The sequence below is a fragment of the Jaculus jaculus genome, chromosome X, assembly GCF_020740685.1.
Source record: "Jaculus jaculus isolate mJacJac1 chromosome X, mJacJac1.mat.Y.cur, whole genome shotgun sequence".
In the NCBI taxonomy this organism is placed as follows: Eukaryota; Metazoa; Chordata; class Mammalia; order Rodentia; family Dipodidae; genus Jaculus; species Jaculus jaculus.
The window spans coordinates 69232873-69250684 of NC_059125.1; the positions used below are offsets into that span (position 1 = coordinate 69232873).

A 17812-nucleotide genomic window follows, 5' to 3' on the forward strand; every position below is an offset into this window, starting at 1 on the left:
GGAGTTCTTTTGCAGTGACTGGAGGCCCTGGTGTGATTATCCTGTCTGGCCCCTCCCTAATAAATTTTAAAAAATCAAATATTTGTTAAAAATTGAGACAGCAAAGCTTACCTGTAGTGAGAAAAAAAATTAATGCCACAAAATCAAAGTAAACATGACAAGCTTTAATTGTACAGGAGACTAATTTGGAATGATTTTTTTTTTTTTGAGGTAGGGTTTTGCTCTAGCCCAGGCTGACCTGGAATTCATTATATAGTCTCAGGGTGGCCTGGAAATCACAGTGATCCTCCTACCACTACCTCCCAAATGCTGGGATTAAAGATATACACACACCACCATGCCTGGCTGAATTCTTTTTTTGGGGGGGATTTTCAAGTTATAGTCTCACTGTAGCACAGACTGATCTTAAATTCACTATGCAGTCTCAGGGTGGCCTCCTACCTCTGCCTCTCAAGTGCTGGGATTTAAGGTGTGTGCCACCACGCCTGGCCTCTTTTTTTTAATATTTTATTTTTATTATTTATTTGAGTAGGTGGGATAAAGGGACAGATAGAGAATAGACACAGCAGGCCTCCAGCCACTGCAAACAAACTCCACACGTACACACCACCTTGTGCATCTGGCTTTACATGGGCACTGGGGAGTTGATCCCAGTTCATTAAGCTTTGCAGACAAGCACCTCAGGAGCTGAGCCACCGGGTCTTACTCTAGTCCAGGCTGACCTGGAATTTACTTTGTCGTCTCAGGGTGGCCTCGAGCTCTTGATCCTCTTACCACTGCCTTTTGAGTGTTTGGGATGAAAGGTGTGTTCTACCACTCACGCCCAGCTTTTTTTTTGGGGGGGGGGGCGGTCCTCTATGCTGTAGTTTGGAAATCACTTGCCTCAGTCTCCTGAGTGCTAAGGTCATGGACTCTACCACCACCCCCAAGTGCAGGCATACTTCCTTCTTTCCTTGGGTGCTGACCTAGAGCCCGCAAATGCTAAATATGACCTTTAACAGAGCTATACACTCACTCAGATAATGTGTTTTTACTATTGCAGTTTTTGTCCAAATTCAGAGTTTTTTTTTTTTAAATTAGAAGCTTAATAGGAGACAAAATAACGAAGAATTTTGGAGGAACACAAAGAACAGGCTAGTGCAAAGTGAGATAATGAACTCAAACATCTGGAACTTTGACGTCTCAAAACGTAGTGGAAAAGAAGCTGAAAGATGCCTGGCGTGGTGGCACATGCCTTTAATCCCAGCACTCTGGAGGCAGAGGTAGGAGGATTGCCATGAGTTCAAGGCCACCCTGAGATGACAGAATTAATTCCAGGTTAGCCTGGACCAGAGTGAAACCCTACCTCGTAAAACAAACAAACAAACAAACAAAAAAAAGAAGCTGAAAGTTGGATTGATGCACTAAGTCACTGTAAGAGTTAACTGCTGAGGACCTGAATTTATCTGTCAGCAGCTGAAGGAATCCCAAAGAGAGAACTGCCTGGGAGGATCCAGCCAGATGATAAGAGGGAAGAACAGTTCAGACTAGAATAGAGTAAAACAGGGTTAGGGTGACCGGATCACATGATCCATATGCATGTTGAGTCATACGTTTTTTTTTTTCATAGGTATTTTTTGAAAAATTGTTTTGAATTGTACAGACTGCACAAGCTGTCAAGTCCTGCTTCTGTAAACCAGCAGCCTACTTGCTCGCTTAGCCCTCCCCTTGGCTATGAACACTATAAAATGAAAGTAAAATTTAAGTTTAACATCGAAGTTACTTTGGGGAGCGATTCCAACTTTGGTCCAGGGAAATAAACTCCTGTACTTTTTCACTCATGCTGGCCTTGGCATAATCTTTTCAGAAAAGTTCTGCAACAAGAGCTGCTGTCTTAGTGGATGTAGCCTAAGAACATGGTATCGGCTCTATTTTTTTTTTTTTTCGAGGTAGGGTCTCAGTCTAGCCCAGGCTGACCTGGAATTCACTATGTAGTCTCAGGGTGGCCTCGAACTCATGGCACCACCACGCCCGTTTTATTTTATTTTTTTATTTTTTAATTTTTTAATTTTTAATTTTTATTTTTTTTTATTTTTTTTTTTTGGTTTTCAAGGTAGGGTTTCTCTCTAGTCCAGGCTGACCAGAAATTCACTATGTAGCATCAGGGTGTCCTTGAACTCATGGCGATCCTACCTCTGTCTCCCAAGTGCTGGGATTAAAGCTGTGAGTCACCATGCCCAGCTCTTCTGTTTTATTTATTTATTTTTATTTTTATTTTTTATTTTTTTTTTTTTTGGTTTTTCGAGTTAGGGTCTCACTCTGGCTCAGGCTGACCTGGAATTCACTATGTAGTCTCAGGGTGGCCTCGAACTCTCGGCGATCCTCCTACCTCTGCCTCCCGAGTGCTGGGATTAAAGGCGTGCGCCTCCACGCCCGGCAATCTGTTTTATTTTTTAGTGCAGGAAATCATTCCTGGCTGGCCTTGAACACACAGCACTCCTCCTACATCAGCCTCCTGAGTTCTGGGATTAAAGGACTATTCCTCTAGGGAGCACTTCACTCCTACTTTATTAAATACTATCGCTGGTCCCTTATAAAACTGGAAACTACATTTCCCAAAAGCCTTTATCTTGCCTCGAATCACAATTTCTATAGGGTTTTCGAAATCTCGCGATGTCTCAAATCTCATCAAGGATCTTAGCTGAAAGCCATTTTGTTTTTCAGAGCTCTTTGCAAGGGTATCGGGGCGAATTTGCAACAAAGTAGCCACTGCAGTTGACACCGTTCAGTCTTCAGCTCCACGATGCTTCCCTTGGCCAGAAACGCACTAAGTCGTCTCCCAGGTGAGTAAAATTTCTGAAAGGCTCATTTACATCACGTTTCTGTTCCTCTTGTCCTCGTGCTTTCTTGTGTTCTTTACCCCACAAACACCCCGCTTGTTTAATTCTAGAAGCCCTGCTCGCATCACGTCTCAAACATTGGCAAGGCTTCCGTAACAGTGGCGTTTTCACCCTATAATTGTGTTGGTTCCCAGCTGTCTTTCTTCTGGTGGAGTCATTACTTCGCTCTGTATTTTAATTATTCGGGGACCTGTGATTTCAGGATAGACACTTCTCTTAAGTGATGCCCTAACTTCTAGCTTTGGGTGTAGATTTACCTCTTACTCCACAGGAGAACCTGCTCTCCGAATCCTATTACATTAATAGAAGAAAACTGTCAATCCACCTCACCTGGCTTCATTGTAACGCGGCAGCCTAAATGGTTGTCTTGCAGCTTGATATTTATAGATCGTTAATTGAATATTAGCTTCCCTGAAAGCAATCGTGGTCATTTTTCTTATTTGAAACTTAGATTACGCTAGGTACATGGAAATTTCAGTATTATGTAGGGAGAATGCACTAGATTGGAGAGAAAAAAAAATCATACTTTTCATACTTCCTTTCCACTGAAGGTGACCTTGAGTAATGTAAATGAAGGTGACTACGAAATTATCATTAGCTATTGTAGCCATAGTTTTATTTTACTTTACATACACTTTAGGAACATTACTAGATTATGTTTTGAACATTTAATCAACTTTGAAAACAATTGAAAAGTAAATGCCTAATTTTTCATGTGCTACATGCTGTGATGATTATTTTTTCTCCCTTTGGGCAAATGATTTATCTGTCTCTCTTTTTGTCAAATAAGGGATTAGTAAATAATACTTGTTAATTAAATTGTCATTACATGACTTTACCAATGTCTAGTAATTAAAGTTTTTTGTTTTTTTTTTTGCATAGAGCAAAGAGCTAAAGAGATCCACTTGGTTAATCACATTGTTGAAGTCAGAATTGTTTACTAATCTTAAATTCTTTGTTCTTTCAGCTGGTAGGGACTTTTTGTATGTTAGAAAAGATAAAGCGTATTATTTATTTATTTATTTATTTATTTTTGGTTTTTTGAGATAGGGTCTCACTCTAGCTCAGGCTGACCTGGAATTCACTCTGTGTTCTCAGGGTGGCCTTGAACTCACTGTGATCCTCCTACCTCTGCCTCCCGAGTGCTGGGATTAAAGGCATGCGGGTACTTTTTAAAAATTTTGTTGCATATTTATTCCCCTCCCCCCCCCCCCAGTGTGAAATTCTCACACTCACTTTTTAAGCGTTCAGGGGCAGAATACATGATGATTTATCCTGGGGTGACTTTTTTGAACCAGAATCTCCAGTAGCCCAGTCTAGGTTCAAACTCACTGAGGAGTAGATCCTTCTGTTTCTGCCCCCCCCCAAATGCTAGGATTATAGACAACACCCTGACCTAACTTTTTTCTTTTTTCTGGTATTTCCCAGTAGGGTCTTGCCCCAGCCCATGCTGACCTGGAATTAACTATGTTGTCTCAAGCTGGCCTCTAACGCACAGCGATCCTCCTTCCTCTGCCTCCTGAGTGTTGAGATTAAAGGCAAACAACACCATACCCAACTGATTTAAGGGGGGAGAGGTACATAGAGAATGTGTGTTCCAGGAACTTTAGCCATTGCAAACGATCTCTAGACGGTCTTGTGCATCTGGCTTTTGTGGGTACTGGCGAATCAAACCTGGGTCCTTAGGCTTTGAAGGCAATTGCCTTAACTGCCAAGACATCTCTCCAGTCCCTCCTCCCCCATCCTACTTGTATGTCTTGTCTTTGCATGTTGTAAGATGTTAAGCAGTTTTGAGCAAACTAGTGAAAATGGAAGTCATAGCTATTCAAATTAATAAATAGAATTCATTAACTTCCGTTCACTTCATAGTGAATGGTTACTGACATTTTTTTTTTGTTTTGTTTTTTTGAGATAGGGTCTCACTTTAGCCCAGGCTGACCTGGAATTCACTATGGAGTCTCAGGGTGGCCTTGAACTCACAGAGATCCTTCTACCTCTACCTCCCGAGTGCTGGGATTAAAGGCTGGGATTAAAGGCGTGCGCCACCACGCCCGGCTATTTTTTTTTTTTTTTTGAGGTAGGGTTTCACTGTAGTCCAGACTTAGCTGGAATTCACTATGTAGTCTCAGGGTGGCCTTGAACTCACGGCAGTCCTCCTACCTCTGCCTCCTGAGTGTTGGGATTAAAGGCCTGCGCCACCACACCCAGCTTTGTTTTGTTTTTTGAGGTAGGGTTTCACTGTAGCCCAGGCTGACCTGGAATTCACTATGTAGTATCAGGCTGGCCTCAAACTAACTGTGATCATCCTACCTCTACCTCCAAGTGCTGGGATTAATATCCAGCAATTTTTTTTTTTTTTTTTAGGTTTTCCTATGGTAGGGTCTCACTCTAGCTCAGGCTGACCTGGAAACCACTGTGTAGTCTCAACGTGGCCTCGAACTCACTGCAGTCCTACCTCTGCTTCCGAAGTGTTGGGATTAATTTAACCAGTATTTTTTAAATGGATAACTTTAAATAGAGTTTATTAATTTAGGGGGAGCAGAGTATGAGAGAATGGAGTGCCAGGACCTCTAGCAACTGAAAAAAAACACCATATGCATGCACCACTTTATGCACCAGCTTTACATGTGTACTGGGGGATTCAACCCCAGGCTATCAGGCTTTGTAAGTAAACACCTCTAAGCACTCCCCAAGCCCCAGCACATTTTATTTATTTATTTATGTATTTATTTTTGTTTTTCGAGGTATGGTTTCATTCTAGTCAAGGCTAATCTGGAATTCACTATGTAGTTTCAGTGTGGCCTCAAACTCAATGGCAGTCCTCCTACCCTGGGATTAAAGGTGTACAGAAATCCCTAAGAAAGCCGTGGTGGTGCATACCTTTTATCCCAGCACTCTGGAGGCATAGATAGGAGGATCACCTTGAGTATGAGATCACCCTGAGACTACAAGTGAGTTCCAGGTCAGCTTGAGCTCGGGCAAGACCCTACCTTGAAAAAATTAAAACAAAAAACCCTAGAAGATTGGAAACATATGAGCACTCATCGCCTAGATTGTACATGTTAACACTTTGTTATATTTATTTTATCACATATTCATCTGTCAGTTTAACTTTTTTCTTAACTTTATTTGCATGTAGAGAGAGAAAAGAGAGACAGAGAAAGAGACAGAGAGACAGACAGTGGATGCACCAGGGCCTCCAGCTACTGCTGACAAACTCCAGATGCATGGGCCACTTTGTGCATCTGGTTTTATGTGGGTACTGGGGAATCCAACTCAGATCCTTAGGCTTCACAGGCAAGCACCTTAACGGCTAAGCCTTCTGTCCAGTCCTAGCCCCCACTTAGTTAAGCCTAATGCCTCACTGGTTAAAGGTACTTGCTGGCCAAGCCTGATGACCCAGGTTCAGTTCCCCAGTACCCATGTAAAGCCACATGCAGAAAGTGGCCCATGCATCTGGAGTTCATTAGAAGTGGCAGGAGGCCCTGGCATGCCCTTTCTCTCTATCAAATTAATAAATGTGATTAAAAAAATAGACCTGGAGAGATGGCTCTGTGGTTAAAGGCACTTCCTTGCAAAGCCTTATAGCCCTGATTTCAATTCTCCACTACCCACATAGAGTCACATGCATAAAGTGGCACATGCATCTGGAGTTCATTTGAAGTGGCAGGAGGCCCTGGCATGCCCTTTCTCTCTCTTTCTCTCAAATAAATAAATATTAAAACAATAAATAGACCTGGAGAGATGTCTTTGTGGTTAAATTTGCTTGTTTGCAAAACCCTTGTTTTGATTCTCCAGTACTCATATAAAGCAACATACCCAAAGTGTCACACATGTCTAGAGTTCATTTGCAGTGTCAGGAGGCCCTGTTGTGCCCATTCTTTCTATCTCTTTATGAATATAAATAAATAAAAATTATTTAAAACTAATAAATTCACAGGAATTCTCCTGCCTCAACCTCTTCAGTGCTGAGATTACAGGTGCAAGCCACATGGCTTGGAAATTTATGTTTTTATTTTGTTTTTAATTTTTAGAGGTAGGGTCTTGCTGTAGCCTAGGCTTACCTGAAATTCACTCTGTAGTCTCAGTCTGGACTTGAACTCATGTGCTCCTTCTACCTCTGCCTCCTGAGTGCTAAGAAAGGTGTGTGCCACCATGCCTATCTTATCTTTTTTTATTTTTTTTCTCTCTCTCTCTCTCTCTCTTTTCAAGGTAGGGTCTTACTCTAGCCCAGGCTGACCTGGAATTCATTATGTTGTCTCAGGGTGGCCTCAGCCTTGAACTCATGGCAATCCTCCTCTCTGTGCCTCCCGAGTGCTGGGATTAAAGGTGTGTGCCACCATGCCCAGTGTTAGCTTATTTTCAATACATTCAAAATGTTACTACTTGGTTCTCTTATTTTTTTTTAATTTGTATTAACAACGTCCATGATTATAAAAAATATCCCATGGTAATATACCCTCTCTCCCCCACTTTCCCCATTGAAACTCCATTCTCTATCATATTCCCTCCCCATCTCAATCAGTCTCTTTTTTATTTTGATGTCATGATCTTTTCCTCCTATTATGATGGTCTTGTGTAAGTAGTGTCAGGCCCTGTGAGGTCATGGATATCCAGGCCATCTTGTGTCTGGGGGGAGCACGTTGTAAGGAGTCCTACCCTTCCTTTGGTTCTTACACTCTTTCCACCACCTCTTCCACAATAGACCCTGAGCCTTGGAAGGTGTGATAGAGATATTGCAGTACTGAGCACTCCTGTCACTTCTTTCCAGCACCATGATGCCTTCTGAGTCATCCCAAGGTCACTGCCATCTGAAAAGAGAAGATTCTCTACCAAAAGTGAGAGTAGCATTAATATAAGGGTATGATCATTAAGAGAAGTGCTTACTGGGCCAAACTGGCCTTTTTAATACACATGTGTGAGAGAGAGTATTGGTGCATCAAGTCCTCTAGCCACTGTAATCGAACTCCACGTGTGCACCACCTACTGCACATGTGCGCCTTGTGTACTTGTGTCACCTTACATCTGGCTTACATGGGACCTGGAGAATTGAACATGGGTCCTTAAACTTTGCAGGCAAGTGTGTTAACTTCTAAGCCATCTCTCCAGCCCTTATTTATTTTATTTTATTTTATTTATTTTGAGAGAAAGTGGCAGAGAAAGAGAGAATGGGCATGCCAGGGCCTTTAGCTGCTGCAAACTCCAGACATATGCACCACCTTGTGCATCTGGCTTATATTGGTCCTGGAGCATTGAACCTGGGTCCTTTGGCTTTGCAAGCAAATACTTTAGCCACTAAGCTCCTTCAGCCACGCCCCCTTTTTAAATTTACTAGTGGGTTCTTATTGCAATGTGTTTGGCATTTTATTGACTTAAATAATACTGTATAAAGTTCACTTCCTTCGCTCATTTTTAAAACTCTTTATTGACAGCTTCCGTAAATATAAGTATAGATGATAAGCCATGTTAATTTCCATCCCCATTCTTTCCCTCTCAAATCCACCTTCCATCAAATCCCCTCCCCATTCCAATAAGTCTCTTCTATTATGATGTCATCATTTTCCCCCTCCTATTATGAAGGTCTTAGTGTAGGTACTGTGAGACTCTCTGAGGTCATGAATATCAAGGCCATTTTGTGTCTGGAAGAGTGAGTGCATTGTAAACCATCTTACCCTTACTTTGGCTCTTAAATTCTTTCTGCCACCTCTTCTGCAATCAATGGACCCTGAGCCTTGGAAGGTATGATAGAGATGTTCCTATGTTCTCTTTTTGTGATAATTGACAGGTATAATTCTGTTTTTTTTTTTTTTTCAAGTTCGAAGCATTCAGCAAACAATGGCAAGACAGGTCCATCAGAAAAGGGCACCTGATTTCTATGACAAATATGGTAATGCTATATTAGCAAGTGGATCCATCTTCTGTATTACTGTATGGACATATGTAAGTACTATTTATTGTTTTTATTATTTTTTAGCAGTATTGGAGATTGAACCCAGTGTCTCATTCATGCTAGGCAAGCAACATACCATTTAGTTATGTTCCCAGGCCAATTTTTTTTTGCATTTCTATTATTTTTAAGCTTTATTTTATCACTCTTATCCAGCACACATCACAAAGCATATCAACAGTGCATCTTATAGGAATTCAGTTTACAACAAAACTGAACAAGGCAATTGTGTTTACAGAAAAAGTTTTCAGCAAAAAATTGTGTAATACAGTCCATTGAAACACAGTGTTCATACATTTTAGGTACTTAGGAAAGTGTAAAGTAAAAGTCCTTTGCTACTCAGCAAGAAAATGCAAGTTTGGCCGGGCGTGGTGGTGCACGCCTTTAATCCCAGCACTCGGGAGGCAGAGGTAGAAGGATCGCTGTGAGTTCGGGGCCACCCTGAGATTACATAGTGAATTCCAGGTCAGTCTGAGCCAGTGAGACCCTACCTCGGGGGGGCGGGGGGGAACAAAACTTAAAAAAAAAAAGAAAATGCAAGTTTGACAAACTTAAATGAAAATCAGAAATTAATGCATTTGAGAAAAGAACCTCTTAGTACTTGTACACATCTATCTACATTTATAGTCCCACTTAGTTATTAAAAAAAAAAAAAAGAAACAAGCTGGGCATGGTGGTGTAGGCCTTTAATCCCAGTACTCAGGAGGCAGAGGTAGGAGGATCACCACGAGTTCGAGGCCACCCTGAGGCTACATAGTGAATGCCAGCTTAGCCTGAGCTAGAGTGAGACCTACCTCGAAAAACAAAAAAACAAACAAACAAAAACTCACAAGACATCACACATACACCCAAAAAAAAAAAAAAAAACCCAAAACAGAGAACCACATTGCCAAGAAATGGTCTTGGCATTTCTTGGCATTTCCACGCCCATTTTTTTATACATATTTTATTTATTTACTTATTTATTTATTGAGAGAGAGGGAGGGATAGAGAATTAGTGTGTCAGGGTCTTCAGCCACTATAAGTAAACTATAGATGCATGCATCACCTTGTTCATCTGGCTTATGGGGTACTGGGGAACTGAACTTGGGTCCTTAGGCTTTGTAGGCAAGCACCTTAGTCACTAAGCCATTTTTCCAGCCCTTTTTTGGTTTTTCTTTTCTGTTTTTTTTTTTGTTTTTTTTTCGAAGTAGGGTGTCACTGTATCCCAGGCTGACCTGGAATTCACTATGTAGTCTCAGGGTGGCTTCGAACTCATGGTGATCCTCCTGCCTCTGCTTCCTAGTGCTGGGATTAAAGGCATGTGCCACCATGCACACCACCATGTCTGGCAATTCTTTTGTTTCTTTGAGGTAGGGTTTCATTCTAGCTGAGGCTGATCTGGATGGAATTTAGTGTGTTGTCTCAAGATGGCCTTCAACTCATGGTGATCATCCTACTTCTGCCTCCTCAATGCTGGTCAATGTAGATATTTCTTCTTCAACATTCAGCATTCATTCATTTTTGTTTTTAACATTTCCAGTAACAAATTGTGATCTGGGTCACAAGATAGCCCGTTTTTTCATTGTGTATCTGTTAAAAGTTGAGCCTAGGCATGGTTGTGCACATGTGTGATCCCAGAACTCTGGAGGCACAGGCAAGGGGATTGGAAATTTGAAGTCAGCCTAGATTATATGAGACTCTGGCGTTAAGGCATTAGAAAATACCTTACATTGAGTTAAAATATGCTTTCATATTTTGTATATTAATTCCAGTATAGAAATTCTGGCCCATCATTTCCACATAACAGCCATTAGTTATTAGAAAATTGCTGACCAAAAGTAAAAAGAGGAAGAGAAAAATAGACAATGCAAATAAACATACAATATCCCAAAAGTTGTAGTCACCAGAAACAGAGTTTTCAAAGATGAGAAGTGTGACCATATGAAATACACATTGTGAAATTGTCAGCTATATTGAATTCATTTGAGGCTGAAAATTATAAATTTATATTAAAATCAATCTGTCCAGTTGTATGGGGCTTTTCACCACCAGTGCGAACTGAAGTTACTTGCAAAAGCTACACCTGTGTTAAGATTCTGCTGATATGGACCTGATTCTAACTTTGTTATCACCCACTACCTGATGTTCCCACCATGGCATTTGGTAAATACATTGATTAAAATTTTTTAAAAATTTTTTATTTATTTATTTGAGAGTGACAGACAGAGAGAAAGACAGATAGAGGGAGAGAGAGAGAATGGGCGCGCCAGGGCTTCCAGCCTCTGCAAACGAACTCCAGACGCGTGCGCCCCCTTGTGCATCTGGCTAACGTGGGACCTGGGGAACCGAGCCTCGAACCGGGGTCCTTAGGCTTCATAGGCAAGCGCTTAACCGCTAAGCCATCTCTCCAGCCCTGCATTGATTTATAATTGTCTTTTGTTCTGGAAATATAAAATCTCATGTAGCCTCATCCACAGTGGGTTATGTCACGAAGGACAGCGTGAATCCATGTTCCAGGGCCATGGTCACTCACATTTGACTCAGAATAAACTCATATTCCCTTTAAAACAAAAAAGAAAAGAAAATTGCCGTTATATGCTGGGGTTGTAGTTTAGAGTTGAAGCATGTACAAGGCTTCAGTTTCAATATACAGTGCCCAAAAAAGAAAAAAAAAAATGTTAGCTTATCTCTTTAATCCATTATTTCAATATTAAATGTCTTTCGGTCTGTTGTCCATTTTTTAAAAATATTTATTTAACTATTAGAGAGCGAGGCAGATAGAGAGAACAGGCACACCAGGGCCTCTAGATATTGCAAATGAACTCCAGACATAGGTACCACTTTGTGCATTTGGCTTTATGTGGCTATAGGGAAATTGAACTCAGTTCCTTAGGCTTGGCAGGCAAGCACCTTAACTGTTGAACCATTTCTCCAACCCTGTTCAGTTTTTGTTCCCCCCCTTTTTTTTCCCCTATTTTGGGTCACCTTCCTGGATATGTTAAAAATTCTGTAATCTGAATTGATCAGAAGCCAGTGTGGTGCAATATACCTGTAATTCCAGAGGCTGGGGCAGAAAGAGAGTTCCAGAGAAGCCTGAGCTATATAGTAAGTTCAAGGCCAGCTTAGGCTATGTATCAAGACTATGTTTCCAAGAAAAGAACTGAGCATAATCTTGATGGATGAGATGCAAAGTAATTTTTCCATATTTTCTTTTTTTGTGTGTGTGTTTTGAGGTAGGTTCTCACTCTAGCCTTGGCTGATCTAGAACTCTGTAGCCCTGGCTGGCCTCAAAAGCACAGCCTCCTGAGTACTAAAATTAAAGGCCTGTGCCAGCACACCCAGCTTTATTTCCCATATTTTAGGCTTTTACATCTGATATGTAACAATCTATACCAGGCCCTCTATTTATGGTTAACAGCAAGTTTCTTGTTTATTTTCCAAATTTTTAAAAATATTTTTTATTAACAACTTCCATGATTATAAAAAATACCCCATGGTAATACCCTTCCTTCCCCCCCAACTCACTTGCCCCTTTGAAACTTCACTCTCCATCATACCCCCTTCCCATTTCAATCAGTCTCAGTCTCTTTCTCTCTCTCTCTCTTTTTTTTTTTTTGGTTTTCTGAGGTAGGGTCTCACTCTAGCCCAGGCTGACCTAGAATTCACTATGGAGTCTCAAGGTGGCCTTGAATGAACTCACAGCGATACTCCTACCTCTGCCTCCTGAGTGCTGGGTTTAAAGATGTGTGCCACCATGCTCGGTTTTCTCTTTTACTTTTGATGTCTTGATCTTTTCCTCCTCTTATGATGGTCTTATGCAGGTAGTGTCAGGCACTGTGAAGCCATGGATGTCCAAGCCATTTTGTATCTGGAAGGATGATGTTGTATGGAGTCCTGCCATTCCTTTGGCTCTTACATTCTTTCCGCCACCTCTTCCGCATTAGACCCTGAGCCTTGGAAGGTGTGATACAGATATTACAGTACTGAGCACTGAGGTCATTTCTTTTTTTTATTTTTTATTTTTTTTATTTTTTTATTATTTATTTGAAAGCGACAGAGAGAGAGAAAGAGGCAGATAGAGATACAGAATGGGCACACCAGCGCCTCCGGCCACTGCAAACAAACTCCATACGCGTGCGCCCCCTTGTGCATCTGGCTAACGTGGGTCCTGGGGAACCGAGCCTCGAACCGGGGTCCTTAGGCTTCACAGGCAAGCGTTTAACCGCTAAGCCATCTCTCCAGCCCCTGAGGTCGTTTCTTTCCATCACCATACCTTCTGAGTTGTCCCAAGTATCTTCAGTGGTGATTTCTCTTTCTCCCATTGAACTGCATGCAGAATGGCTTCTTCCTGCTTTCTGTAAGCTGGTCTACTTGGAGGAGGTTATCAGCTCAGTTCCAGCAGGGTTTCTCGGCCTTGTAGCCCAAGTATGTGGAGTCTTCAGCAATAGGGTCTTACCATCTATTCCTGGTGGGAAACCAAGGGCCTCGGCAATGGCCTATATGGAATCCTACTTTTTTGGACAATGGAACACTCAGGAGCTGTAGATTGTTGCTAGAAAATTTTCAGTGCCAGGGATGAGATACTTTCCAGTGAGTTGTTGGCCAAAGAGGTTCCTGGTACCCCCAGCTTTTCTCTTTCTTTCTTTCTTTCTTTCTTTCTTTCTTTCTTTCTTTCTTTCTTTCTTTCTTTCTTTCTTTCTTTTTATGTAGGTGCTAGGGGATTAAACTCAAGTAGTCTCAGGACCTCATGCTTAAGCAGAAAGTGATATTACCCAGTTAAGCCACCTCCTTGGCCCTGATAAAAATAGGAAGCTTTAACTCAGGGCTTTGAAAATGCTAGGCAAATACTTCACCACTGACCTATACCTCTATCCATGATTTGAATTTTTGAGAAATGTCACACATCACAAAAGCAGAGAAAATTGTACTGTGAATTAAACTATCTTATATATATATCCCCAGGAATTTTACTATTTTATTTTATTTGCATTGCTGTAGACAAAACCCAAGGCTTCTTACATGTCCATGATGTTTTTTTTTTTCTTCTTTTTTTAATGATGATGTTTTTTTAAGGTATGGTTTCGCTCTAGCCCAAGGTAACCTAGAATTCATTATGTAGTCTCAGGGTGGCCTTGAACTCATGGAGCTACTCCTACCTCTGCCTCCCAAGTACTGAGATTAAAGGTGTGTGCCACCACTCCCAGATCTAACAGCAATTATTTTAAAGAAATATTTATTTGCAAGGGGAGAAGGAGACCATGAATTGGAATGAGTACACCAGGGCTTAGTGCACTGCAAGCAAACTCCAGCCAGATACATGTGCCAATTTGTGTGTGCATCTGGCTTTATATGAGTACTAGTGAATTGAACCTGGGCCATCAGGCTTTCCAAGCAAATGTCTTTAACCGCTGAGCTATCTCCCCAGGCCAAAAGTAGCAAATTAAATTTTTATTTATTTGTAAGCGAGATGGAAAAAGAGAGAGAGAACAAGAGCATGCCAGGGTCTCTTACCACTGCAAACAATCTCTAGATGTATATACTTGGGAGCTGGGAAATCAAACTCTATCTGGCAGGCTTAGCAAGCAAGGACTTTAACCCCTGAGCTTTTTTTTTAAATAATTTTTTTGGTTTATTTTATTCATTTGAGAGTGACAGAGAGAGAAAAATAGAGAAAGAGGCAGACACAGAGAGAGAGAGAGAGAATGGGAGCGCCGGGGCCTCCAGCCACTGCAAACGAACTCCAGACACATGTGCCCCCTTGTGCAGCTGGCTAATGTGGGTCCTGAGGAATTGAGCCTTGAACCAGGGTCCTTAGGCTTCACAGGCAAGCACTTAACTGCTAAGCCATCTCTCTAGCCCCCCTGAGCATTTTTTTCCAGCCCAATTTCTTTTTTTTTTTTTTTTGTTTATTTATTTGAGAGCAACAGACACAGAGAGAGAAAGAGGCAGACAGAGAGAGAGAGAATGGATGTGCCAGGGCTTTAGCCACTGTAAACGAACTCTAGATGCGTGCGCCCCCTTGTGCATCTGGCTAACGTGGGTCCTGGGAAATCAAGCCTCGAACCAGCTTCACAGTCAAGCACTTAACCGCTAAGCCATCTCTCCAGCCCCAATGTCTTCTTTTTGAAGCAGGGTTTCATTCTAGCCTAGGCTGTCCTAGAACTCAGTCTTTACTTCCGATTTGCCTTGCATTTATAGGGATTCTTCTACCCCAGCCTTCCAAGTGTTGGGATTATAGACATGAGATATCATAACTGGCAAAAGTATCAATTCTGAAATTTTAATGAATATACATTGGGTTTTAAAAATAAATCAAGTCAGGTATGGTGGCACACACCTTTAATTCTAGTACTCAGGAGGCAGAGGTAGGAGGATCGCTGTGAGTTCGAGGCCACTCTGGGACTACATAGTGAATTCCCTGTCAGCCTGGGCTAGAGGGAGACTCTACCTCAAAACAAACAAACAAACAAACAAACAAAAAAGATAAATCACTGGGCATAGTGTCTCACACCTGTAATCCCAGCATGTGAGATGTAGAGGCAGGTGAATTAGAACTTCAATGTCATCTTCAGCCATATAGTGAGTTTGAGGGCAGCAGCTACATGAAATGCTGCCATTCGCACACAAAAGTTGATATAGTTCAACTCTTGTCTTAACAAAGCTTCATCTAAACTTCATTCTACTGATTTTACTGAAATCAGATGTGCTGTTGAATTATTTTTGGTGCTGAGGATTGAACCCAGGGTATTGTGCATACTAAGTACCACCAAGCACCTCCACTGATCTATACTTCAGCCTTGAAGTCAGATACTAGAATAAGTGTATTCAAGCCAGGTGTGGTGGCACATGCCTTTAAGGCAGAGGTAGGAGGATCAAAGTGAGTTTGAGGTCAGCCTGGAACCTCCAGAATGGGCTAGAGTGACCCTACTTCAAAACAAACAAATTTAAAGCAGTAAGTATATTTATTGAATGTGTAAGTTTGAGATGTGCATTAGTCTTCAGTAGTGAAGCAATATGAGATTTAGCCAGTTGTGGCTGAGAGAAGTATTTTGAGGAGATAGAAATATAAAATATAAGTTTGAGTTCAGAAAGACTTAAAATTTAGTTTTCCTCAGTTATACTAGCCACAGTCCCAAGTACTTATTAGCCAAATATGGCTAGTGACTACTGCATTAAACCCCACAGATTTAGAACATTTCCTTCATCTTAGGAACTTCAATAAGTAGCACTGCTCTTGAGAGCACAACAGCACTTAGATTTGACCTACATGAAAGGCATTGTATCCCAGGTGAGTGGGTGTGTATTTTAACCTATAGAGTAGAATGTAGAATGTCTTTTTTTTTTTTCAATAAATGAGAGTGGACATTGGCTTATATATATATGTAAATAAATGACACCATTTTAATTCTTACAGACAGCAACACAAGTTGGAATAGAATGGAACTTGTCACCTGTTGGCAGAGTCACCCCAAAGGAATGGAGAGATCAATAATCATAGCAGCTGGTGTAATAACGAATTGTTTCAAAATCGGTGCCAAGTAAAAGCACCATGTATTGAGGAAAATAATTATGACTTGCTGAAAAAAATAAAATACCTTTGAAACCTTTATTGTAGGTTTTGTTTCTTTTGTGAACAAATTCAAGTTTGATCACTTTTCCTTATTTAATCTTTGTGTTAGAGTCAAAACATGATAAAGACTCTTAATGTTTTTTTTTCTATAAAGTAATATGAGGGAAATCTATTTATGATTTGGAAGTTAACTTTATAGGAAACTGAAATTAGACTTAATGGATAACTGATCATGGCGCTGTTTTAGATTACCTGCAAGCAAAATTTTGGCCCAGGTAAGTTATGCCTAGTACTTTTTACCTTGTGTATGTGTGTGTACACACCTGTATATTTTGGTTTTTTGAGGGAGGGTCTAGTTATAGCCTAGGCTGACCTGGAATTCACTATGTAGTCTCAGGATGGCTTCAAACTCAGCCATCCTCCTACCTCTCCCTCCTGAGTGCTTGGATTAAAGACATGTGCCACCACACTTGGCTTTTAAAAAAATATTTATTAGAGAGAGAGAATGGGCACACCAGGGCCTCTAGAGAGAGAAAGAATGAATGGGTGCACCAGGGCGTCTAGCTGCTGCAAATGAACTCCAGATGCATGTGCCATCTTGTGCATATGTGGGTTCTGAGGAATTGAACCTGGGTTCTTAGGCTTTGCAGACAAGCACCTTAACTGCTAAGCCAGCTCTCCAGCCTTTTTTTTTTTTTTTTTTTTTTTTTTTTTGGTTTTTCGAGGTAGGGTCTCACTCTAGCCCAGGCTGATCTGGAATTCACTATGTAGTCTCAGGATGGCCTCAAACTCATCATGATCCTCCTACGTCTGCCTCCCAAGTGCTAGGATTAAAGGCATGGGCTACCATGCCTGGCCTTGAAAAATTATTTTGAGGTAGAGAGTTCACTGTTGACCTGGGATTCACTATGGAGTTTCAGGCTGGCCTTGAACCTTTTTGCCTCTGAATCAACACTTATTTCTAATGATGGGGCTAATGTTTGCTAGGATTTATCTGCTTCTGTTAGGTAAGTGATAGTACCTGGAGGTGTTATACAATGATTCTGTTTGCTAGTAGAAATATGTTTTTTTTCCTCAATTTTTACTAACATTTTCCATGATTATAAAAAATATCCCATGGTAATACCCTCCCTCCACCCAGAAATATGTTTTGAGTAGTAGGAAGGAAGTGCCTTTAACTGCTGAGCCATCTCTCCAACCCTGTTTTGAATAGTGGGAATTGAACCAGAGCCTTGTGCTGCTAAGTGATTGCTGTACCACTGAGTCATATCCCCACCCACCACATTAAGGTGCTTTGTGTGATGAAACTTGGTGGAATTCAGCACTTAGGAATTTATTTCCATTTATTTGTGTGTGTGTGTGTGTGTGTACACAAGGATGTCTTGCTTCCTCGAATGAATGCCTGTCCAGCTTTATATGAGTGGCTGAGGAATT

General features: G+C 41.1%; 1 protein-coding gene across 1 annotated transcript; it reads left to right on the forward strand.

Annotated features, from left to right (window-relative positions):
• Positions 1-2676: 2676 nt before the first annotated feature.
• On the forward strand, positions 2677-16415 carry LOC101610469 (cytochrome c oxidase subunit 7B, mitochondrial). Its single transcript, XM_004666976.2, has 3 exons — positions 2677-2822; positions 8695-8819; positions 16223-16415. Exons 1-3 carry the CDS (start codon positions 2783-2785, stop codon positions 16298-16300), a joined length of 243 nt encoding a protein of 80 aa, XP_004667033.2. The 5' UTR covers positions 2677-2782; the 3' UTR covers positions 16301-16415.
• Positions 16416-17812: the final 1397 nt, after the last annotated feature.